The following is a 24,166-nucleotide window of genomic DNA, read 5'->3' on the forward strand; positions in this document are numbered from 1 at the left end:
AGATACCTTTGAAGCCTTAGCCATAAGGCAAAACGCAACCGATGACGATGTAGGATCCCTTGAGACACCATTCAAGACCACATATTGTTCCATGGGGTGTTGGGTTTCCTCTACATTGTTAGCACAACAAATCGAGGAATAGATGCATTTTTATCATGGCAACAAGACATAGCAAGCATATCTTCATGAGATTTAGTAAAGCAATTTCTACATGATATGCAAGGACTATCAACACAAGCATGTGAAACATTTAGAGAGCTCGAAGTGTTGAAGTCCAAAGATGGAGCATTGCAATAAGATAGTGATGAGGAATCATCAATGATAAGCACACTATCATCATTGAAATGAACACCACTACTCACCATATCATTACCTTGTGGCAATCCACATGTAGGTGAAGTAGAAGAAGTTGAGCAAGCAACACGGCCGGAGGTGGAGGGAGAAAAATCATCCCCACAAAACTTGGACACGCCATATTTATCTTGAAGCTTTGTCCACAACTCATGAGCATCCCGAAACGGCATGAGTTAAAAAGTAACTACATTGCTCAAAGCATCGAAAATCACATTAGAAGCTTGAGCATTGAGATAAGAGTTTTTCTCATCCTTTAAAGATAATCTTTGGGGATCCTTTGGAGGAGAAAATCCCATATCTACAATTCTCTCTAAATTTGAGTCCATGACCCTAAAGAGATTAAGCATGCGAATTACCCAAACATAAAAAATTGTGCCATCGAAACTAAGAGTGTCAGAGAATCCTAAGCCCCGAGTCGACATCCTTACTCTCTAGGCGGTTAAGCCTGACAAAGAGAGACGAGGCTCTGATACCAATTGAAAGATCGAGGATGTCGCCTAGAGGGGGGTGAATAGGTGCTTTAAAATAATAAATGTTTAGGCTTGAACAAATGCGGAATAAACCTAGCGGTTAATTTGTCAAGCACAAAACCTACAACAACCAGGCTCACCTATGTGCACCAACAACTTATGCTAAGTAAGATAAACAACTAAGTGATAGCAAGATATAAGACAAGAAACAATATGGCTATCACAAAGTAAAGTGCATAAGTAAAGGGCTCGGGTAAGAGATAACCGAGGCATGCGGAGACGACGATGTATCCCGAAGTTCACACCCTTGCGGTTGCTAATCTATGTTTGGAGCGGTGTGGAGGCACAATGCTCCCCAAGAAGCCAGTAGGGCCACCGTAATCCCCTCACGCCCTCGCACAATGCAAGATGTCGTGATTCCACTAAGGGACCCTTGAGGGCGGTCACCGAACTCTTACAAATGGCAACCCTTGGGGGCGGTCACCGAACCCGTACACTTTGGCAACCCTTGGGGCGGTCACGGGAACCCTCAAATTGCTCGGGGTGATCTCCACAACCTAATTAGAGACCCCGACACTTTTCTGGAGCTTTACACCACAATGACTGAGCTCCGAATACCACCAACCGTCTAGGGCGTCCAAGCACCCAAGATTAATAAGATTCTCAACTTGTAACTTCCACGTATCACCGTGGAGAATTCAAACCGATGCACCAAATGCAATGGCAAGGGCACACGGAGTGCGCAAGTCCTTCTCTCCCAAATCCCACCAAAGCAATTAATGCTAGGGAGGGAAATGAGAGGAAGAACAAGAAAGAGAACACCAAGAACTCCAAGATCTAGATCCAAGGGGTTCCCCTCACATAGAGGAGAAAGTGATTGGTGGAAATGTGGATCTAGATCTCCTCTCTCTTTTCCCCAAAAAACTAGCAAGATCCATGGAGGGATTGAGAGATAGCAAGCTCCAAGAGGTCAACAATGATGGGGGGAAACTCGCTCAGATTTTTCTTAGGTTGGAGGAGGAAGAAGGGGGTATAAATACCCCCAAGAAAAATATGACCGTTGTACCCCGGGCACCCGGGCAAAAGGGGTCCGGGCACCCGGACAACCCAGAGAAAAGCCACTAAACTCCGGGCACCCGGACGAATAAGGGAAGCACATCGGCATGGGGGCCGGGCACCCGAGGGTCCCAACCCCGGGCACCCTGGGGGCCGAGAGGAGGAGGCGGAGGAGCCCAGGCAAACGGGTCCAAGACCCCGGGCACCCGGGGTGATCAGAGGAGGAGAGGGAGCGCCCCGGATGACCCCGGGCACCGGGGGGGCGAGACCCCGGGCACCCGGATCGGCCAGAGAGGTCACTATGGAGGGGCTCGGGTGACCCCGGGCACCTGGGGTCAAGGACCCCGGGCACCCGCACTAGGCAGAGAGATGCGGGAATCGGTAAAATTGAAACGACCATAACTTTTGCAAACGAACTCTGAATTTGATGAAACCAAGTTTGTTGGAAAGCTAAAGACAAGGGCTAACACAATCTTGATAGAAATATTAATAAATAGCAATTTAGAAAATACCCAAAATAAAATGATGAGAACCCTTTCTCAAATAAGACCGGTAAAAACTCAAACACCGAAAACGCAAAAGAAGATGCATAGGAAATCGGTTTTCGATGAACTAGAGCTTGTCATGAAGATAACCACAAGCTCTAAAACCTCACAAAGAGAAAATCCAAACAAGAACCAAGAAATATAATGATGCCAAGAATGCAATGGTTTGAGCTCTCATCGAACGATGCGATCAAGCTACTCACTCGAGAGCCCCCCTTGATAGTACGGCTATCGATCTATAATCCGGTCTCCCAACTAACACCATGAAACCGGTAAAATAGAAAAACTATCAAGGACAAACACCACTTGAGCTAGATGATGACGGTCTTGACTCCCTCAAGTTGGACCACCTTTCTTGATTGCATTGGCTCAATGAAGACTAGTAGATTGCTCCCCCATACTCCACTATGGGTGAGACACTCTTCGGAACATCTTCACAAGTCCATTATCACCACAATGGACGGCAAGCTTAAAGCATGATCTCTTCGTGATGCTCCACTTGAACTTGCACACCGCAATCTTGATGACGATCACCACTTGATGTCATCCTCCATGGGTTGTATGAGATCTTCCTCTTGACACAAGCCCATGGAAACATACCTACCCCCACATAGAACTCTCACATAGACCATGGGATAGTACATAAAGCGTAATGGACAATGCTTACCATACCATGGGATCACTTGATCCTTTTCGGTACATCTTCTACGCTTTGCGTGTTGATCAACTTGATTCACACTTTACTTAGTCTTGATCAACCTTGTATCATGTCTTCTACATGACTAATCTTTGGATAATTCCTTGAATAGCACCTTGGTCAACACATAAACTCCTTGAAACCAACACATGGACTTCAATAAAAACCTATGGACAAATCCTTCAAATATAACTCAAGGCAACCATTAGTCCATAGAGAACGTCATCAATTACCAAAACTAAACATGGGTCACCGCATGTTCTTTCACCGGGCATCACGCTGCAACACCACTAGCACCTCGATCCGCAGCGGATCCCGGTGCCGGCGGTGCTGTGGTCACATCGGGCGCACAACGAGGAGGTGCGCAGGCGCTGGGCCTGGGCGTAGCTCACACCAGCGCAACGGCGCATGCCCGAGTACGCCGCAGACTCTCCTAATTGGGAGGCCTGGTTTGCCCTCGAACACGAGGAGCAATGGCGGCTCGGCGTGCAGCGCCACCACGTCAAATCCCCCGCCTCTCCCCGTCGTCAAGCCAGAGGAGGAGGAAGCCGAGGCGGCCTACCAGCCGGCGTTGGCGGAGGCCTTCGCCAACTCCATCGAGGAGGAGTGACGGAAGGCCGAACCTGCAGCAGCGGAGGAGGCCGCGTACCAGGTGGAGATGGCGGTGACCTTGGCCCTCTCCCCAGCAGGCGACTGCGTGGTGCCGCCATCGCCGCCGCGGCTAAACCTGACGACACCTGCGCCCAAGCCGACCGAGAGGTAGGTATGGACCGGCCAGGTGTAGGAGTTCGTCACCCCCCCCCCCCATTTGGCTTGGTGCCATGCCGGCGCAGGAGCCCATGTACCTCGAACATTGGCGGCGGCGCCGGTTGGCGAACGAGCGCGCAGACGCCAAGCAGCGCATGGAGAAGGAGCAGGAGGAAGAGGAGGAGCGCACCCGCGTCGCCGCATTGTCTCCGCCGCAGCAGACGCCGGAGGAGGCAGCCCTGGCGGCCTATCAAGCCACCTTTGGTTGGGCCGGGCCGCCTCCCGCCTTCATCGACCTCACCGGCGGCGATGACATCGACAAGGGCAAGGGTAAGGCCGATGTCTAGGGCAGTGTGTGGGTGCCAACTTTTATTTTTGTTTTTATGAATGTTTAATTAGGTTTAAGTGGACTTTGGCCGGTGGTTGACCGACCATTTATTGTAATTTAAGTTTTTTTTGTTATCTGTGCCATGTGTGCTTCATTTTGTTTTTTCTCCTTTTGCGTGCAAATTTGGGTCCGCCTCCCGTTAGGCGCTTAAGTCGACCCATATACAAAAGCAGACGCGCATGTCCGCCTGGCTGACACAAACGGACGAAAAGCGGACAAAGCGCGCGTCCGTTTGAGTTGCTCTAACTCACCTAATTTTTAAAGACATGTGTACCCCATATACAAGTTGGTCAACATTTCAGACACTCAAAATCATATACCTTAAGTCAAAATATATTTGTCCAGCTAGGACGCTTAGTGGTGCATTTTTCTAAAAGAAAACATGATTTTCTTCTATATATATGAACACTTACTGAATTACATGAAAATATGTTACATATAATTACATTTTTTTACAGACACAATTTTTTTGTAGAAAACTATGCATATTTTTAAAAATATAGGAATATATTGCAAATTGCGCAAACATTTGTAAACATATCTGTTTTTAACACATCTTGACCCTTATAAGATTTTGAAAAAAAATACATGAACTTTGTTTTAAAATAAATGAACTCTTTCAAATAACTAAAAAAGTTAACGCTTGATTTTTAAATAGATAAATAATTATTTTAACGGTTGCATATTTCTGAAAAGTACATAACTTATATATATTCCCTAATGTTGTTTATAAAACATAATTTTATTAGTTTTTACAATTTATATTTGTTAAACACATTTGCTGACTGAGGCCCATTTGAGCATGTGTCCACGATGCTGGCTACGCCTTGCAGTAAGCGGGGTCGAGCGAGCAGGCCCGTGGAAATTAGGAGCTCCTAATTGCCGCTTGGCAGATCTACTTCATGTTTAATGTATAAAGAAAACATAGTATAGAATACAAAATACAAATCAACTAATCTGATTTCCGGTAGATATTATTTCATATGTATAGTGGGTATTCATATACTATAATATGAATCAAATAAGATATGGATCAAAGAAAAACTACTACTTCTGGATCCGAAATTAACAAAATAAAGAAGTGAATTTCAGATTTTCAAATTTCAAATAAGGAATAAATCATGTATACAACTAAACAACCTTTTATTAAATCTAAGCAACCCTTTAGTAAATCCAAGCAAACTTTTAATAAATCCAAGCAACTCTTTCGTAAATCCAAGCAAACTTTTCGTAAATCTATACAACACGTAGGTTGCGTCCTAGCAACCTAGCGCGCACCCCCCGATCCAGCGTATGGGCCGGTCAATTTTACGGTTTATTCCCCGCCTGTTTTGGAAAGGATCTAGAACCTTCACAAAACCGTATTTTTTTTGTTTTATGTTTTCTCTATCGGCTTTTTTTTTTCTATTCTATTTTTACTTTTTTCCTTCTTCTTTCTCTTCTTTTTTTTCCTTTTACCTTTTCTTTTTTTCTTTTTCTTTTCAATTTTCTTCTTCTTTACTTTTTCACTTTTTCGTGATTTTTTTTCAAATTCATGGACATTTGTTTATTCATCAAATTCAAAAATGTTCATCAGATTTAAAAAAATATTCTTCAGAATTTTTTTTCATCAAATTTTATAACTTTTCATCGTTGTGAGAAAATCTTCATCAAATTATTTTTTTATTGAACTCAAAATTTGCTCATCATTTAAAAAAATGTTTTGAATACAAAGTTTGCTCATCAAGTTCAAAAATGTTCATTAATTTCAAAATTTGTTCATCAAATACAAAAAATTTGTTCATCATTATTTTAGAAATTCTCATAAAAATGTTCATTAAAATTAATAAAATGTTCATTCCTTTTGAAAATGCGAATATTTTTTGAATTTAAAAACTGTTATTGACAATTCACATTTTTTAAAAAATTTAGAGCATATTTGTACTCCTGAATTATTTTAACATAAAATAAAAAAACAGAAATTTAAAAAAAGGAAAAGTAAAAACAAAAAAAATACAGGGAGTGTCCCGCCCGCGCATGACCAGGCCAACAGTGCTCTTCATCTTGTTCCAGTAGGCGAACATGCACTCCGATTTTTTGAGAAACATGCATGTGGGATCCCACTTCGCTCTCATCCTCCACGGACATGTTGGGTAGGATTACACATCATGCTATCACCTGTCACAGTGTTTTTGAATCCCACGTCATTGCTGCTCCATTAATAATACTCCAGTGAGCTTGGAGCACTCTAGAAGCCCTCTCCACATCCTTTTTAGAACCCTCTTGCATTTGTGCAAAGAGACATCATGTGTTTCCTTTGTGATCAGGGGTAGTCTTCATAAATGTCGTCCACAGAGGATAGATACCATCGGCAAGGTAGTACCCCATGGTGTGGTTGTGCTCGTGGACGGCGTAGTTGCAGGTCGTAGCATCTCTATCACAAAATATATTGAACAATGGAGATCATGAAGCACATTTATGTTGTTGTACCACATTGGTCGCAATAAGAATGATACTGTTGCGTAGGTGCTCAGTTTATTCCTGCCGGATATTTCTTTCAGGCGGGACTTGATTGGCGCTCGTCTTACGTCATGGCAAAATCTTTTATCCACTGGATTTGATTAACATGACACAAAGACGAGATGTGTTTCGCTGGAACCTCACTACATCTTGGTCCTGCATAGTCAACTCTATGTACCGTGCACTCGCGCATTCAGAGATTCCAGTGGATAATAACAAGAAAATTTGCAAGTCAACAATTTCACTAAAAGCTAAAAAAATTATGTGGTATCTCTAGAGGGGAGTTGTGCTAACCAAGGACAACATCAGCCGTTACAATCGATAAGGAAGCAAGAAGTGTAGCTTTTATACTCATGATGAGACAATCAAACACCTTTTTTCGAGTGCAAGTTCACGCGATCTACGTAGTCAGTAGTCGAAATAGCGTCCAGCCTGTATCCGGCCATAAGGGTTGTCAATATTTTTGGTCATTGTTTGAACCGTATTTTAAATAGGTTCAGAACACTAATAATGACGGGGCGTATACCGTATTATTATTGCTTTGGCTATGTAAAAATGATTTGGGTTTTATTTTAGTGGCAAAAAGTATTCTCCTTTGCAAGTTATTATCCGTTGTACGTGGTCTACGATACACCGAACATAGTACCAACCGTTGTTCAATATGGTGTATATGTGGTTGGAGCGGGTGGCCAGAAAGATTTTTACCCGGATGTCAGTGGCAACATAATCTCCAGATCGATTCACCACCTCCTTCCACATATGCATAACGTCGATTCTATATGATTCTATTGTTGCTAATACGTCTTTTTTATTATATTTTGTCAAATTGTTGGTGTTTGGCTACGTTGCGTCTTAGTAATGTAGAGATCGGTGTTGCTCGTATCCGTTTGATGTTATATTTTAAGTTAATAAAAGATTCATTTACCAAAAGAAAAAAACAAATAGCTAGAGAATGAACATGTGCATGCATCTACGCCGCAATTATGAACATGCACCAACACGTAGATAAAATAAGTCGTACCAATTCCAACTAGCTATTGAATAGCTATACAGAAAAAGATCTGCAATGGCGAAAATTCGTTTCTGATCGTGAGCATAGCTGGTCCCGAAATCATGTCCGTTGGACTTTCTCAGGATGCACAAGTTTTCTACATTTCTCACCGTATACGTGAACCGTATTGCCAAAGTATTAAGGGGCGAGGACCCATGCATTAAATTGACGCTCAACCGACGTGTCAAAGCGGAACGGGATAAGCGGGGATGGATCAGGTGTTTTTCTGAGCCTACCTATTCCGCTGCGTGGGGACGGAGGCAAGGAACAGCTACCAACCCGCACCCCCATTCATACGATCCATCCCCGCCACCGCTGGCAGATCTGGGAGCAATGTCCGCCTACGGTTGTTCCTCACCGTGCGCGCAGCAGGAGTTTCTTCAACTCATCCAATGCCCCCTGTGCGGCAAGCCCCTGCTGATTTCCATCACCCGCAAAGGCCAGCATCCTGGATCAGGTTCTACAAGTGCGTGGATTACGACGTAAGGACCCCCATCTGGTCGATTCATCTGGGGTTCATCTGATTTTTCTCCCGTAGGTGATCTTAGGCAGGTCGATGTTTTCCTTTTATTTTTTGGTAGGATGGTCTCTGCCCGCTCTTCGAGCTCCAGGACAAGTACGCCCGCCGCATAGCTCAGTTGCCGCCGGCGCCCATGCCTAAAGCTATGCTGCTGGCTGCAGCGGTGGGCGGTGGCAACACCCCCAGCACGTGCCCAAGCGTGCGGATGCGTGGATCCCGCCGAACAGATCGCAAGCCCCACGCCTACTGCTCGCCAGCACCGGGCATCAAGCAGCAGGCTGAACACGCGCAAGCCAGCAGTTTTGCACGCAGATAGCTCCATGGCTGATGCCATATCAAGTCATGGCTGCTACCAGCCTCCATTTCTGATCCACCATTCCACCGCTCAGCTTTTTGTGACGGACGCGAGCCACGGCTCGGCTCTCGCCGTCACCTACTTTTCAAAAACGCGCCCCGTGGACGACAGTATATCCCTGTTTCTTGCCGTATTTCGTCAGACGACCCCATTTTCTTAAACCAGTATTTGTTCAGACAGACCCACTAGCCCGAATCCCTAGAGGTGGACATAGGACCAGGATAAAGTGTCCAGATGATCCCGCTCTCAGTTACGCCGCTCTCCTGCAATGGGATTTTTTTCACCATCCCAAACTCGAGCAACTCCGTGGTGTTGTATATTTGCCGGCCGCACCGGGCCGAACTTTGGTGACATCTCTCGGATATTGTTGACCAAACCAAAGCCAATACTAAAGAGTTTAGGTATCAGATATTTCGAGCTGCTGACATCGCAAGAGAGCATTTTGCTGTATCACCGGATGTCGGGTTCCCATGCCATCGCTTTCGCTTCCTCCTGCACGTACTTATCCATGCTCGCCACCACCGACCCCCCGCCTTGTCACTTGTCGGCGGTGACCGGCCGGCATGCCGTGGTGCTGCTTCGTGCGCCGAGACAAAAGCTCGCACCGCACGGTTCACGCCACGCACCACTTGGCCGCATTCCGCGACAGCTTACCACTGATAGCGACGCCCGGGGAAAGAATCGTCGTTATCCGTTTGGTGAAACCTCTCGCCTGTAATAAACCTGCACTTGCATCCGTCACCACAGCGAGTTGTTTTTCGCCGACCGCTTACTCGATCGGGAGGTCGCACCGTGTTTTGACATCTGACAGTGAAGCTAGGTCGCCATTCATTGCGCGCAAAGTAGGTGAAGCTGGCATGCTCTGATCAAGGAACGGACGGATGAACCGAGACAGGGGATAGTTGCGGCGAAGCTCTTGATTCATCAGTCTGTCATCCCGTTAGCGGTCGAGATCATCTGCCGCCGTATTAGTAACGAAGTAGATATCCATCACTGGGTACAAAACAGAGCATTGCCTTTTCCCCCTTAAAGAATCGTCTACGATAGAAGATTCAAAGTGGACACATCACAACAACCGTGAACATAGCGAATCACAGTGAGTGGAAAAATATCTCCTATTTAAGAAATGCATACGTTTTTTATTGGGTGTGCCTAATCATCAGACGTCTGATTTTCATTTTAGCTCAGGTCACATTTTCGTTCAATGTCTGGTTAGCACGTGTACCTGTTTGTTTTCAGTTCGTTCAGATGATGGAGAGAAAATTCGTCTGATTTTAGTTCTTGTTCAGGTCGAATGGCCACTTGGGTTCGGTGCAGACTGCAGACTTCTGAGCCCATTCTGTATGGCCCGAAATGAAAACAATTACCCACCTCCCCGAGCCAGCAGCATAAAAGTTCACCACCCCCAGTTCGTTACTTCTCATCGGCTTAGCTGTCCCCACACCCTCTCTCAAAAAAGAAAAATTCTCTCCCCACACCCAACCAAATAGAACATGTTCATGCTGCACAATTGCATGTAAAACTGAAGCAGCATACCCTCCAAAAGAAAAAGAACTGAAGCAGCATACACTAGTACACACTTAATTATAAAGGGAATGAAAAATAATGCAAAAATGAAGATACATGTTGCCTCCATTGTTTGCAGAATGAAAACATAAATCTGAAGAAATGAACACCGATATAATCTGTATAATACTACCTACATGTATGTATATCTTTAGATTGGAACGAAAAATGTGTTAATAAAAGAATCAATATGAACAAAAGATCCACTTCCCTGCTGCACTGACCTAAAAAGAAAAAGATTGACATACCAAACATTTAGCAAAAAGGGAGAAAAATATGTGAGAAGATACTAACAAAAACGAAGATTGTTGTATTTTAGTTTCACCTGCTTGTTTTTTCCCCTTATTTTGTACAAATACTCTTTGTATTATTATTCTAAAAATCAACAACAAATATGCAGCAGAGCCCCGCTGTTTCCCTCAAAAAACAAAAACAATAAATCAAAAAAGATAAAAAGAAAAACTATGTAGGTCTACAAAACCACAAACTATGCACAAGCACATACATATATATGTATGGTTCACTTGCGGGAATGATAAAAGTTGCGACACATCAACAACACACGTTCAAACTAGTTCAGGACTCGAGGCCGATTACATATGGTTGATAGTTGATACCTACTTAGAGGCTAAGTACCCCAATTACTGCTATGACTCCGCTTATTGACCTCAACTGGTACTTAGATGGTGTCAAGGGCAACCATCATGTTTAGTTCATTGAGCACATTGGTCTTCATGGTGATTAGCACAGTTGTGCCAACCCCAAGACCAGTCCCAATGAGGAACTCCTTCCAGCCCTGGTTGAAGTAGATGCGGCCATCCGTTGATGTCTCATACGAACACTGACCAAATAACTGAAGAGAACTCAAGTGAAACACTTAGGGTACCGATCCTTAGGATTTGTTATAATATACTACTGAAAAATTCAATCCAAGAGTGGAAAAGAATGCGACCCGTCGGGGCGAATGATACACAACATTACTCATGCATATTAGTGAAGAAAAATCTGTTTTTTTCACTGTGTATTGCTTGGTTTTATCGAGGATCACAATAATAACAAGGTTCTTGATGAAGAAGAATTTTTATGATCATCCTCTTGCTTGTGTGTGCAGGTTGCTTCGCCGTAAAAAGAAAAATATAACACCATGCTCGAAAAAAATATACTTGAATAACACAACTAGAAGATAAATCATACCTCCATGTTCCCCATCTAGAGCTTAATTAAATTTCTAGCCATATTTTAGAAATAAAACATATGAAGAGTCACTTGCTGCTGCACATGACAGAGAAAATACTATGTGCCTAAGACGAAGCAGGAAGTGAGTGAAAAATAACAAAAACAAAGTGAATGGGGAGGGACTTACTGAACATAATTTATGCCTTTGGGTACTGACTGCAAGATCAAAATAAGAGACTAGCAAAAGAAGTTGAAGACAGACTGAATAAGACTGAGAAAACTAAAGAGAGACTGGATATGAACAAATGAAGAAAGATTGAAATTAAGAATCTAAGAGACTAAGAAAGTGAGACCGAATAAAAAGATGCAAAAATGAAGAAATAAAAGCAACCGATGATACTGAGAACCAGAGAAGACGGAAAAATGAATGAGAAACTTGCGAAATTAGAGAAACGGAAAAACCGAAGGAATTAAGAATTTAAGAGACTGAAAGAGAGACTGAATAAAAGGATGAAAAAAAGAGAAATAAGTGCAACTGATGAAACAGAGAACTAGAGAAGACAGAAAAATGGATGAGAAACTTGTGGAATAAGAGAAACTGAAAAAACTTAAGGAGCTAAGAACCTAAGAGACTAAGAAAGAAGGACTGAATAGAAGGATGAGAAATGAAGAAATATGAGCAACTGATAAAAATATAAATGACTGAGACTGATCTTAACACAAAAAATGGTTGATGACTGATCTGAAAACATATTTGTAAGACTAATTACCGATAACTAATAGTGAGGACTGAGACTGAAATAACTTCAAATATAGAAGATTACTACTGAAAAAGAATAAACACTGACCAAATAACTGAAGACTTAACAAATAACTGAAGAGAACTCAACTGAAACACTTAGGGTACTGATCCTTAGGAATATTGATGCCTAAAAACTGAAAACTGAATGAATGATTGAAACAAATACATTAAAACTGAGAAAATGAACTACTAAAAGGACTAAAAGTGAATCAGCGTTAAAGCCGAGAAAATGATCTACTAAAACAACTAAAACTGAACATACTAAAAAGCTGAGACTAATAACTGAAAGACTAAAATAAATACTAAGGTTCTGATTCTGAGGTACTGAAGAATAAATACTACAAATTGCAAAAAAGCAAAAAGGAACTGAAAAACTGACACACTAACTGGTTACTTACCAGTTCACGCATAAACTACACAACCCCCCTGAACTCCCCAAACTTCACGCACCACATTCAGTCCACGGACATTGAATACTGCTTGGTTACTTACTAGTTCCCACTGAAACGTTTTTCTATTGTCAATTATTCAAAGGCTGGAACTACATACTGCACCATCTAATTAAGGGGTTAAAGATTTAGGACAAAAAAGTTAATACCTCCTGCATGTCCTATCAAGTTCTTGCATTCGAAATCATAGTGCTACTAATGATGCATGTGTTGTTTTCACACGCCACATCCAGACTCAAAACTACATATATACGTCTATGCAACTATTAAGCTCACTGCTATCTGAAGATAGCTAGGGAACAGCAGTACTTAGTTCCTTTCATTACTCACTCTTTAAGCTAGCTAGCTCAACAAATTTTTATTGGACCACAACAATGCATGGTTTGAATGGATTGATTCCCTGCAGTATGAACTAAACACACTACACTTGTATGAACTGAACACAGAAGTACACTTGGATGAACTGAAACACAGGACTGAGAAATGAAAATACAAGAATGACTGATAAATTTATTGAGTTTGAGTTCCCCCAATATACAACAAATCTGAAGAGAAATTAAGAAAAGTTGAACACACAGCCCAGGGCACGAACACCGCAATCTCAGTAACCTAACAATCGGAAGGCCGCTGTGCTATCACATGAATTTGGTGTGGGAGCTAAGAACAGACACCATCCAAAAATCATCTGATACGCGCGCGATGACAGATGCAGGAAAATGAAGTGAAGCTGAGCGAGAAAACTCATGGGGGAGAGGGGAATAACTCACCGTACCTTCCACCCGACCGACGTTGACAACTGATTCCGGCCTCTCCGACGAGCAATTGCTGGTGGCGGACCCGACGGAAACGCTTCGCCATCCTCCTTTCCCGACTACTCTCTCCTTCCTCCCGGTGCTCCCCGCAGCTTACCTCCCTCTTCTCAGAGCTGCTCGCCGGCAGCTGGCCGCCCTCCATGACCTGCCGCCACCCCTTGCGGTTGAACGCCGCCGCCGACGACTTCCTCCGGCGGCACTCCTCCGCAACCCAGTAAAAGCCCATAACCCAAAACAACTGAAGCCCAACAGGCCAGCACGCACGCATGAGAAACACAGACAGAAGGAAGAGGCGAGCAACGCTGAGATTGGTACACGATCTGACGGCCACAAAAACGACCTGAAGCCAATTACAAAATAGACGACTGAAATTTAGTAAAAGTGTTTTTATTTGTTTTATTTGCCCCCCTCACATCACTTATATTTTGGTTCTCGGTTTTTCTAGAAAATGGTCTCAACTGTCTCATGACTTCTTTTTCGCAGAAAGGCAAAAGAGTATATATATTAAGTAGCATGAATCCTTACCTAGATTGAAAAATACATCCAAGTCCTTGGGATTCCGAAGTCTTCTTCCTCCTAGATTCACCTGCGGTGTCCATGAACAAAGCTCACTGCCACATATCGGCCTTCGTCTCTATGAAGCAAACTTCTTAAAACCCATGAGCTTGTAGAAGCAGCAACCGAAAAATCATCAGCGTAAACCAATAAACGTCGACTGTCATGATCTGCAGCATGTCGCCACCTTGGAGAACAAATATCGGAGAGGGCCTGTAGACCGCCGCAGGTTCAGGCAGACGGAGTCAGAGGGGCTTTAGCTCACCAGGTCATGTCTCACCGAACGAAGAAGGAGCAAGAAAACAAAAATAGGAAATGTTGCCATCCACTCCGCCGAACGACGCCTTCCAAGACCACTTGCAAAAGACATAGACAAGAACAAGACCTGATATTTGGCCATGATCAAAACTTCACACACCCTCCACTGAAGCATCGCTAATACGAGGGCATGATACGGGAGAACTTATCCCAAGCCACCAATGACGCTATTGCCTCGCCAACATTGACCAGATACCTAGATCGAACGCTAACCATAGCTAAAAGCGACCCAAACACGATCGATCCCCAAACCGAGGTTCCCCCTACCTCATTGACGTCGGAAGGCACCTGGAGGCAAGGAGAACTAGGGGTGACACTTACATGAAAGCCTGGCCGCCTTTTTTCAAAAGCATAGCTATTTGCCCCACACCTTATTGGCCTACCAAAGACTTCCTCCTTTCCGGTTTATACATCCTGCACGTGTCTCCAAGTCATCAGTTTTAGCAACATAATGTGAACTATATACTAAAAAGTTATACCATTAGAGAATAAAACATAACAAATTTCTAATGATATAATTATTTAATATATATAACTTGTATGATATTAATCAAATCGTCGATCTAGAGGTATGCATGGGCCTAATAAACTAGAAAAAGATAGTAAAATTGTGTTTTCATTTAACACAATACATCGCAGATGCCTACCCAGCCCTATGAATCCTTTATGGGCTAGTTCCAACCCAAATAATTCGCAAGGAAATCGTGTTATCTTTGGTAATTCAAATGAGTATCAAATTAAATGGTAGCTAAAGTATATTTATTTTTTAACACAGTAGTCATGTTGACATTTATGAAGTCATCGTAGGCGCCTCGTAGTTAACGGGAACGTCTTCTTCCACTAAACATGCATCGCCGGAAATTCCGAAATAGATCCAGAAAAATGCTCTCACGAGCCGTGAATACCACTGTCCTCCTAACCATGCAACCACAGTTTAGTTCGCGCTAAAGTATATTATCCAACCACAGTTTAGTTCGCGCTAAAGTATATTTTTGATAAATGGAATTTAACATTGATTGGGTAGAAAATTCATCCACACCTCCTTTGCAATGCAGGGACCACGGACAATTTTCTATTAATATCGAAACCGAGACTAGTCTGCCGGTCGCTTGCTTGATAAACACTTTGATTACGTGGGAGCTAACACCTCATTAGTGCCCTCTTCAACTTTAATTTTCTTCCCTTGTTCGCCAAAGAAAGGGGCGAATCAGCGAGGGGATAGACTCGAGCGAATTCCTCCACCATACTGTTTTTCCATGGATCATTCCAGCTGAGAATTACGGAAAGAAATAGCATCCCGGGCATCGCGCGAGTGTGATGCGAGCAGCCTTCCCGGCGGCGCGTCGGCGATGGATTTACCGTGGCTGGACCTCCCCTTCACCTTCCTCACGCTGCTCCTGGCCACCCGCCTGGCGTACGACTACTACGGCGTCGTCGCCGCCACCTTCGCCGGCAGCTTCGCCCTCCAGATCTTCCTCTTCTACTGCTTCGCGCGCTGGTACCGCCACACCATGGGCGCCCGCGCCGAGCTTCTCCCGTCGACGTCGCAGCAGCACGACGAGGGGTCCCCGCCCGTCCTGACCCCTCTGCTGGAGACGTCGAGCGGAGCTGGCGCGGCCGCGGCCGCGGGGGCCCTGCTGGCCAACCGGTGCCTGGCCTTCGTGTTCATGGTGTTCGTCCCGCTGATCATCGTCGTCTTCGAGCGGAGCCAGGCGGACGTCGTCGCCTACGCGCTCTGCCTCGCCAACATAGTCGTCATGGTCGTCTGGCTCTCGCCGGAGACGCCCGACTCGATTTCGGCCACCAAGTCGTTCCTGGGGCTCAGCGACGACGAGGACGAGGAGAGCGGCGGCGGCGGCGGCCCCGCCGGCGCCGAGGACAAGTGCTGCGTCTGCCTCGCCGGCATGCGGGAGGAGCAGGCCCTCCGGGACCTGCCGCGGTGCGGGCACCGGTTCCATGAGAAGTGCATCGGCAAGTGGCTCAAGACCGGGCACCCGACATGCCCCGTGTGCCGGGCGCTGGTCTTGCCGCCGCCGGCCGTGCACGCGGACCCGCTCGATGACTCTGTTAGCCCCGTCTAGCTCTGTTTCTCTCCTGCATCCAGTCTAACAATCATTCCCATAGAAATTCAGACTCCTGTTCAAAATCAGACGCTGGAAATGGTGAATTGTTCAGTAATTTTCTACTCTTTCTTCTTGATCATGTGTAGGTGTCTGAACAAATGTTCAACTGTAGCCTGTAAATAAGGACTGTACATTTTTCTTTTACTCTGAAGGTTGAGATAACGGAGTCTTGCATGTTTTGTGAAAGGTGGAATGATTTACCATTCTGTTCAAAGGCTGCCAATGGTGAATTGTTGGATAATTTACTGATGATGTGTAGTTCTGAACGAACTTGGTTATATCGACGGGCAATGTTCAGTTGTAAGTTGCAAAAGAGGACTGTACTTTTGTCTGTTACTCTGAAGAATGTGATAAGGAATTAGTCTCTCTCTCCTAGTACATGTTATGATTGTACATTCTGTTCATACAAGAGAGGAACTAAATCCCCCTTCCCTCGTTGCTGGTGAAGGTGGGGCCTTTCAGAGCACTCCAATGGGCCGACCCAAACGGATGACACTTTTGTCCGCTTTTTATCCGTTTGGGTCGGCCGCTCGCCCGGCATTCGTCTTTTTTTAGATTTGGGTCGGCAGTGCGTTCAACGCGTTGACCCATTTTATGACCGCGCCCGCATAGATCATCTCAGTTGTCATGTCGTCGCCCTGGTTTTGGCGCTCCAGCGCGCGGGAAAGGTTCGCGCGTGCGGGGAAAAATCGGCCTAGCGCGCGCTGGTTTTGGCGCTCCAGCGTGCGGGAAAGGTTCGTGCGCTGGTTTTGGCGCGCCGCGGCCGCGCTCCCTCCACACTCTGTCCACCGCCCACTCGTCTCGCCCCCTCTCACTAGCCTTGCCGCCTCTACGCCACCATGTCGATGCGCGGCCTGGGCGTTTCGGATTTTCGCGGAGTCCGCGAGCGCCGCTCCGGCGCCTTCTCCTCTGAGATCTGGTTTGGCAAAAAACGCCTCATTCTCGGCACCTTCGACACCGCAGAGGAGGCGGCCCGCGCGTACGACGCGGCGGCGTGGCGCCTCTGGCGGCCTTGTCGGGAGATGAATTCTTACAGCATCATATCAACTCTCCCGAAGCCAGTTCATGTCTGACCAGCAGACGGAAGCCTTTGACAGTGTTGAAGCCATTCAGTCTGAACTACATGGCCACAAATAAGTCAGCAAGGAAGGAAGGCAGACAGCGCCGTGGGGGAACATCAAGAGATTTTCCACCTGACCTCTATGAGCTATACAAGACAGATCCAGAGGAGGACTACAATCAGCGCAAAACACGAATCCAATGGATTCGAAGATATTGGGCAGAATAATGGTACAAGTACAGGTTCGTGACCCAGGAATATGCTGAAAAGAATGCCATCAAGCAACCCTGGGGAGACATCTTATACAAAAATCTTCCACCCAGGTCCAGAGTTGAAGCCATTGATCAAGGCTTCTACCCTTGCATGGTCCGTGGACCACAGCCTGCTGATGCCGACCCATCTTCGTTGCTCTGGTGTCGTGAAGACAATCTGTTCAAGCGCAACTTTCAGTTTGCCAAGAACTCGGCCAAAGAGAACAAGAAGTCGCGGGGATTAGATTTCAACCCAGGTCCCTCTGCTCCTCGTGCCGATGGCACACGCGAAGCTGAACCCAATCTTGTTGGGCCCTTCTACAACCTAGAAGGTCTCATCACTCACATTATGGTTCAAGGGACTGCCGTGGATCACTCCGCAGATGATGCTGATTCTGACGAAGCGCCTGCACCACCGAAGCCTAAGAAGCTGAAGAAACCCAAGGCTTCGAAGCCTTCCATTGCACCAAAAGCTTCGCGAGCGAAGCCTCTGGCCACTGCTCCTCCTGCACCGAGTGTACAGTCTGAAGACCTCTCACGCATCTCCAAGTCTGAGAAGAAGAAGAAAAAGCCCATGCACACCACTGGTCAAGCACTGACCCCTGCTGCTGTTCTAAGAAATGAGAACGACGCCATTGATCTGTCGAGTGACGACGATCTTGCTGATGATGCTCTTGAACTGCTGATAAAGAGCAAGTAAGAGGCGGAAATCTTCAATGATTTGCATCTCTTTGATGTGGATGTGTTGAACAATTTCATTGATGAGTGGTTTGACACCCCCGATCTCAGCTTTGATGATCTGCAACTCCCCATTGGCCTCAGCGTCTCCTTCCATGGAGCCATTGCCCCTGAGCTGGCTCTAGCTCAGAAAATTGTTGAACTGAAGCACAAGATCGACTATGAAAAGGCTCAGTTCAAGAAGCATATGGCCAAGCTCAGTGTGACAGACGTCCAAAACTTCAAGACAATGCTGCATGAGCTCAAGGAGGCGTTTCACAAGAAACATGACGAAGCCAAAGGTTCTCGAGAGCGAATGAAGCATCTGGCGGCAAAGTGTGTTCAAGCTTACAATGAAGCTGAGAAGCGCAAGGCACTTGGGCGTCCTGGCATCGACCCCAAGATGGCTGCCAAGCAGAAGAAGCCTGCTGTGGACCAAGCTGATACATCCAGGCGGGAAGAACCTCGCATTATCTTTCCCGCTAGTATGACAGGCGTGAAGCCTAAGGTCCCCACAGTGGTTTCAGAGCTTCAGAAAACAAGGGCAGCTGAAGCCAAAGCCAGAAAGCGCAAGACCAAGAACACCACTGACGATGCTCCACCTACCAAGAAGCGTAAAACCAAGAAGAAAGATCGGGCTGCTCCCACAGAGCCCCTTGTCGTCGAGCCAATTTCTGTTGCTCGTCCTGCATCTGCACAACAAGAGCGTCGTTTAATAGTTCATGAGCCTGCTTCCCCAGAGGCTCCTGAAGCTGAATACATTCCAGCTGTCAACCCTACCGCAGCTGAAGACATTGGTCACCAAGACAATGTAGAAGATGATGAAGTCCTTCCTCAGGTCGAGCACAATGTGGTATCATCATCTGTTCTCACGAACAGCGAACTCATCAGCATTGGTCGTCCATTGACGCCAATCGCTCAGGATGATTCATGGGATGATCACCCTCAAGACTCCCCCCATCAAGCAGAAACACCAGCTACTCCCCCAACTCAAGTCACCACTCCGGTGCTTGAAGATGATGACTTAGAGGCCCAACCTACTCCATCTCCACAAACGTCGCCAGCGTTCCGCAGGCTTCGTAAAGGACCAAGGACCAAGGCCACAAGTCACTCTGTCAAGCGTTCCAGAAGGAGAAGAGCACCAATCCGCATCACGCCAAGTATTTCCTGAAGCCTCTCCTACTGCGAACATCCCCGAGTCTGAAGCCAACGCGGCTGAAGATATTCCGGCCGCATCAGCCGATGAACAAGAAGAGCCAAGAGATGAAGAAGAACGTGTTGCTACACCCCCAACCAACCCTGAAGTTGTTCTCGAGGAGAATGTGTCCGACCCTCCAGCTACTCAAGTGGAGGTCGATAACATTGAGGCAACCACCAACACCAACACTGAAGCCAATGACGTTGTCATGGCTGAAGCTAATGTGGCGCCTGAAGTTAATGTAGTGCCAGAAGTTCATGCACCTGAAGCCAATGCTGCACCTGATGCAAATGTGCAGCCTGAAGACAATGCCACTGCCACTGCTCATGTACCGCCTCCAAGGCCACACACCATCGAGCAAGCATTTGATCGTGGTCAGTTGGTTACTGTCAGATGGCCCATTCTGGTTCCTTCACCTGCTGCCGGTCCACAATTTGACTATCATGTCGAGCACAGGCCTCAGGTCCAGAAGCCTAAGCCAAGACTGCCAAGGTTTCCAGGTACTGCAACTTCACCAGGGTCGTTCAATGCTAATGGCTTCATTGCGCACAACACTTTCTTCGATAGTGCCAAGAACCCCTATTCCAGGCCAAGGATCACATCTGATCAGTTCTGGAGCTATCAGCAGCGCAGTTACTATTCTTGTGTTCTCTATGACCAAGGGCGCATCTTCCCACATATGCGTCTAGACTGTGAAGCCATTGTTGGACTGCCCTGCCTTGAAGAAGCCCTTGACTGCTTCCGTGATGCTGGACTTCTGAACTTTGTGACTGATAAGGAGCATTGGAATGAAGAGCTTCTGCTATAATTTTATGCTACCCTCCACATTCGCGGCTACAATAGGGATCCGAAGACTTGGGTCCTTGAGTGGATGACAGGCAATGTCCATCATGAAGCCAAAGCTCTTGATATCATTGAGCTAACTGACCTGCCCACTCCAGGGAACTCTTCGAGCCTGGTTGTCAGCTTCACCGCAATGCATTGGAGAGCATCTTTCAGAAGCCAGAGCCCAACATGAGCCAAATGTTGAGCATGATGAAGCCTCTGCCACGCAACGCTGAATACCCAAGAGAGTTCTTCGTTGGAGACCTAGAGTATCTGCCCCGAACAATCTATCATATCATTAGACGAACTCTATGGCCCATCAAGGGAAATTCTTCTGCAGCAAAGCTTGAAGGAGCGATGAAGACTTTGGTCTTTTATATCTTCAATGGCATCAGCTTCAATGCTCAAGACTTCTTTATCAGGCAATTGGCTGCATCAGGCTCTGATCTCTTTGGCTTGAAGTTCTACGCTCCATGGGTTATGCGTCTTATCAAGCTTCACTCTGCCGTCAACTATCAGCCTTCTGCTCGCAACCATCTGATCTTTTTGCCAGAGATTGATATGTCAGTTGAAGCCATATACCCAGAGCCTGTCAAGGAGGCCATTTATCTTCACAATGCTGATCACCAAAGCTTCACACAACCCATTGCAGGAGTCCAGGAAATCACTCGTGTTTATCCTTTGGCTAGCAATACACGTGACCCTCATCGTGCCAATACTGAAGCCACTGAGAGCACAATTACGCAAAGGCCTCGAAAGCGATCTCGTGTTCTCAATGACCGAGAGCTTCTCGTCGCCCTGCATCAGAAACAGGATAAGCATCACTACTGGCTGAAGCGACAGATGCAAAGCCTCTTGGTGGATGTCAATCGCATTCTCAACCTTGCCACCAAGAATCCCTTTGTCACTCATGAAACCTGTCGGAGGTCATGGAAGAGTTTGACATTGCTGAGTGCTGAAGCAGATCTTCAAGACGATGGCTTCGCTGAAAGATTCAAGTTTGACTCCACTCCTCCAAGGAATGTTGTCTTGCGTCAAACTCCCTCTCTTGAAGACTCTGACTATTCCTCCTCAGCTGCAACGGTGAATGCCAGAGTCATAGATGACCAAGATGATGCTACTTCACCACCTCCAACCTCAGCGCGTGTAGACACTGCACCAAGTTCTTCTGCACCGCCAAACGCCAACGACGTCCCTGCTGCTTCACCTACTCCTTCTGGGAATGAGTAGAGGCTCTATGTCTTCAACCCTTTTTGGTCCTTACTGACAAAAGGGGGAGAAGCATATGAGTTGATAGTCTTCAAGCGGGTCCATATGGGCGGTTGCTTTATATTTTGCCTAGTGTTTACAACTCTCGCTTTTGATACATTTGGTTCTTTGAGTTGTAACACTTAAACTTGATGGTCGTCTGCTACGTTTTCTGCTATTCTGTGATGCGATGATAAATTCCGCATGTGCGATGATAAATCCCGCACTAAGTCATATTGCAGACGTCCATTTTTCATTATGCATGTCATTATCTTCGTTATATCAAATCATGCATGATGAATTGTCTTCATAAGTTGAAGAGGATCTCCATAAGTACAACCTGCCATGTGCATTTGCATTCCAAAAGCAAATTACTTATATGCACATCTTCAGAGGGAGCCTTTTGCTACTTATGAAGACAATACCTTTATCCTTTACAATTTCACATATTTTTATCCCCGTTGAAAACTTCAACCAGTTTGTCATCAATCACCAAAAAGGGGGAGATTGTAAGTGCATCTAGTGCCACCCCTAGTTGGTTTTGGAGTGTTGACGACAAACCTGGTTGAGGGACTAATGTGTTTGTGAGAATTGCAGGATAACACAGGTAGTAGTCCCTCATTGATTCGGTTTACCTACCGGAGATGACCCCTAAAAATGTATGAAGACATTGAAGACAATGGTGGTATGTGAAGATATTCACATTGAAGACTATGACATGAGCAGACATCGCGTGAAGACTATGGAGCGCGAAGACTCAGTTGTTTCGTTGTTTCCTTTTTCTTCTTTGTTGAGTCATAGGAACCACCGTACTGTTAAGTGGGGTCCCAGTGAACAAAGTCAGAGTGACTGAAGTGATGCTCAACCAAATCCTATGTCTTCGAGCGAAGACAATGAGAGCGAATCTTATCCAGAGCTGGATGAGTCAGCTTTACTTGTAGCCCAAGTCAAACTACCGTGTGTGTTTGAAATCTGACCGTTGGAACACGTGTCAGTTCCTTAGTGACCTAGGGTAGACAAATGAGGTTAGGTTGCCTAGTGGCTATAAATAGCCCACCCCCTACATCATAAATTGGTGGTTGCTCAGAGTTAGTGCACGACTTTTGTTGTTTGAGAGCAACCCACCTCCGGAGCTTTTGAGAGAGATAAATCCTTGCGAGGACAAAGCCCAAACACCCAGAGCCAAAGAGTGTTAGGCATCACTAAAGTCTTTCTGTCCGCGTGACCTGAAGACTTGTTACACTTGAGGACTGTGAATTCTCCAGCCGGTTAGGCGTCGCGTTCTGAGCATCCAAGAGTCATTGTGGATCACCGGTGAACGAAGTTTGTGAAGGTTTGGAAGTCTACCTTGAAGACTTACCAGAGTGATTGGGTGAGGACTGGGTGTCCTTAGCTCAAGGGGAATAAGGTGAAGACACGGTCTTCTGAGTTGAATCTCAGCCTCCCTAACCAGACGTACAGTTGTCACAGCAACTGGAACTGGTCCAACAAATCCTTTGTCCTCACCAAGTGACTGGTTCTATCCTCTCCCTCTCTTTACTTACAGTTTGTCTTCGTGAAGTCATTGCCTGCTCGCACTACCTGTTTGAATTCACTGTGTGACTACTATCGTTGTTTGGCTTCATACTATCTTCCATCCTGATCTTTACTACCTAGCTGCTATTAGTCTTCTTGCTTTCACTTCATTGAATACTTGACTATGGCTTGCTTAGTGTAGTCTACCTTCCGCTGCATATCAATAGGTTCATTTCTATTGTTTGTCTTCGAAACTCTCATGTTTTGAAGACTTTCATAAAAATCGCCTATTCACCCCCCCCTCTAGTCGATTACTAGCACCTTCAGAATTAACGATTAAGGAAGTATAAAAAAAATCATCTTTTCGCCCCTCAACTTTTGGAGAAATTTAGATTTGGCCCTTCAACTCCAAAACCAGGCAACTTGCACCCCTAAGTCTTGAATCAAGACAAGTTTCATCCCTCGTCTGGACCGACCCGATATTGGTACTAACTCAATGAGGTTTTGACCTGTCCATGCCGACATGGCCAAGGGGACACCTAAATGACTTAGACACATTCCTCTCTCTCTCTCTCTCACACACACACACACACACACACACACACACACACACACCTAAAATTGAGATAGGACCATGCCAAAACTAACAAATTTAGTGCGTACAATGCTACATCATTAGTTCATACATTGGTACATCATCAATTCTTACATTCGCAAGTTCAAAGCGCACAACATTAATGGGTCCAATCTCAGCTAAACTCTCTAATATAATATCTTCATTGTAGGCATACAACAACACTACAACCACAAGGTTGTAGCTAACTGACATCAATAGCCACTTATCTTTAGTTTGAAGATGTTTTTTGTTA

General features: G+C 45.6%; 2 protein-coding genes and 1 long non-coding RNA gene across 3 annotated transcripts; 2 read left to right on the plus strand and 1 right to left on the minus strand.

The window, feature by feature from the left end:
* The first annotated feature begins 8,068 nt into the window (after positions 1–8,068).
* Positions 8,069–9,343, plus strand: LOC123163702 (uncharacterized). The gene is made up of 2 exons (XM_044581056.1): positions 8,069–8,289; positions 8,389–9,343. Exons 1-2 carry the CDS (start codon positions 8,200–8,202, stop codon positions 8,641–8,643), a joined length of 345 nt encoding a protein of 114 aa, XP_044436991.1. The 5' UTR covers positions 8,069–8,199; the 3' UTR covers positions 8,644–9,343.
* Positions 9,344–10,738: 1,395 nt separating this feature from the next.
* On the minus strand, positions 10,739–13,758 carry LOC123167882 (uncharacterized). The gene is made up of 2 exons (XR_006484123.1): positions 13,443–13,758; positions 10,739–11,101 (listed from the first exon to the last, which is right to left on the minus strand). It is a non-coding gene; the product is annotated as an uncharacterized lncRNA (long non-coding RNA).
* A 1,720-nt stretch (positions 13,759–15,478) lies between these two features.
* On the plus strand, positions 15,479–16,763 carry LOC123167025 (E3 ubiquitin-protein ligase Os06g0535400-like). Its single transcript, XM_044584864.1, has one exon. It carries the CDS (start codon positions 15,710–15,712, stop codon positions 16,439–16,441), a length of 732 nt encoding a protein of 243 aa, XP_044440799.1. The 5' UTR covers positions 15,479–15,709; the 3' UTR covers positions 16,442–16,763.
* Positions 16,764–24,166: the final 7,403 nt, after the last annotated feature.

The sequence above is a fragment of the Triticum aestivum genome, chromosome 7D, assembly GCF_018294505.1.
Source record: "Triticum aestivum cultivar Chinese Spring chromosome 7D, IWGSC CS RefSeq v2.1, whole genome shotgun sequence".
Lineage (NCBI taxonomy): Eukaryota > Viridiplantae > Streptophyta > Magnoliopsida > Poales > Poaceae > Triticum > Triticum aestivum.

What these genes read in the sequence shown, in the direction of transcription:
- LOC123167025 (XM_044584864.1), top strand. Translation starts at nt 15,710, where the DNA reads ATGGATTTACCGTGGCTGGACCTCCCCTTCACCTTCCTCACGCTGCTC.
- LOC123163702 (XM_044581056.1), top strand. Translation starts at nt 8,200, where the DNA reads ATGCCCCCTGTGCGGCAAGCCCCTGCTGATTTCCATCACCCGCAAAGG. An exon ending in ACAAGTGCGTGGATTACGAC is followed by an intron (nt 8,290 to 8,388) that starts GTAAGGACCCCC and finishes ATTTTTTGGTAG; the next exon opens with GATGGTCTCTGCCCGCTCTT.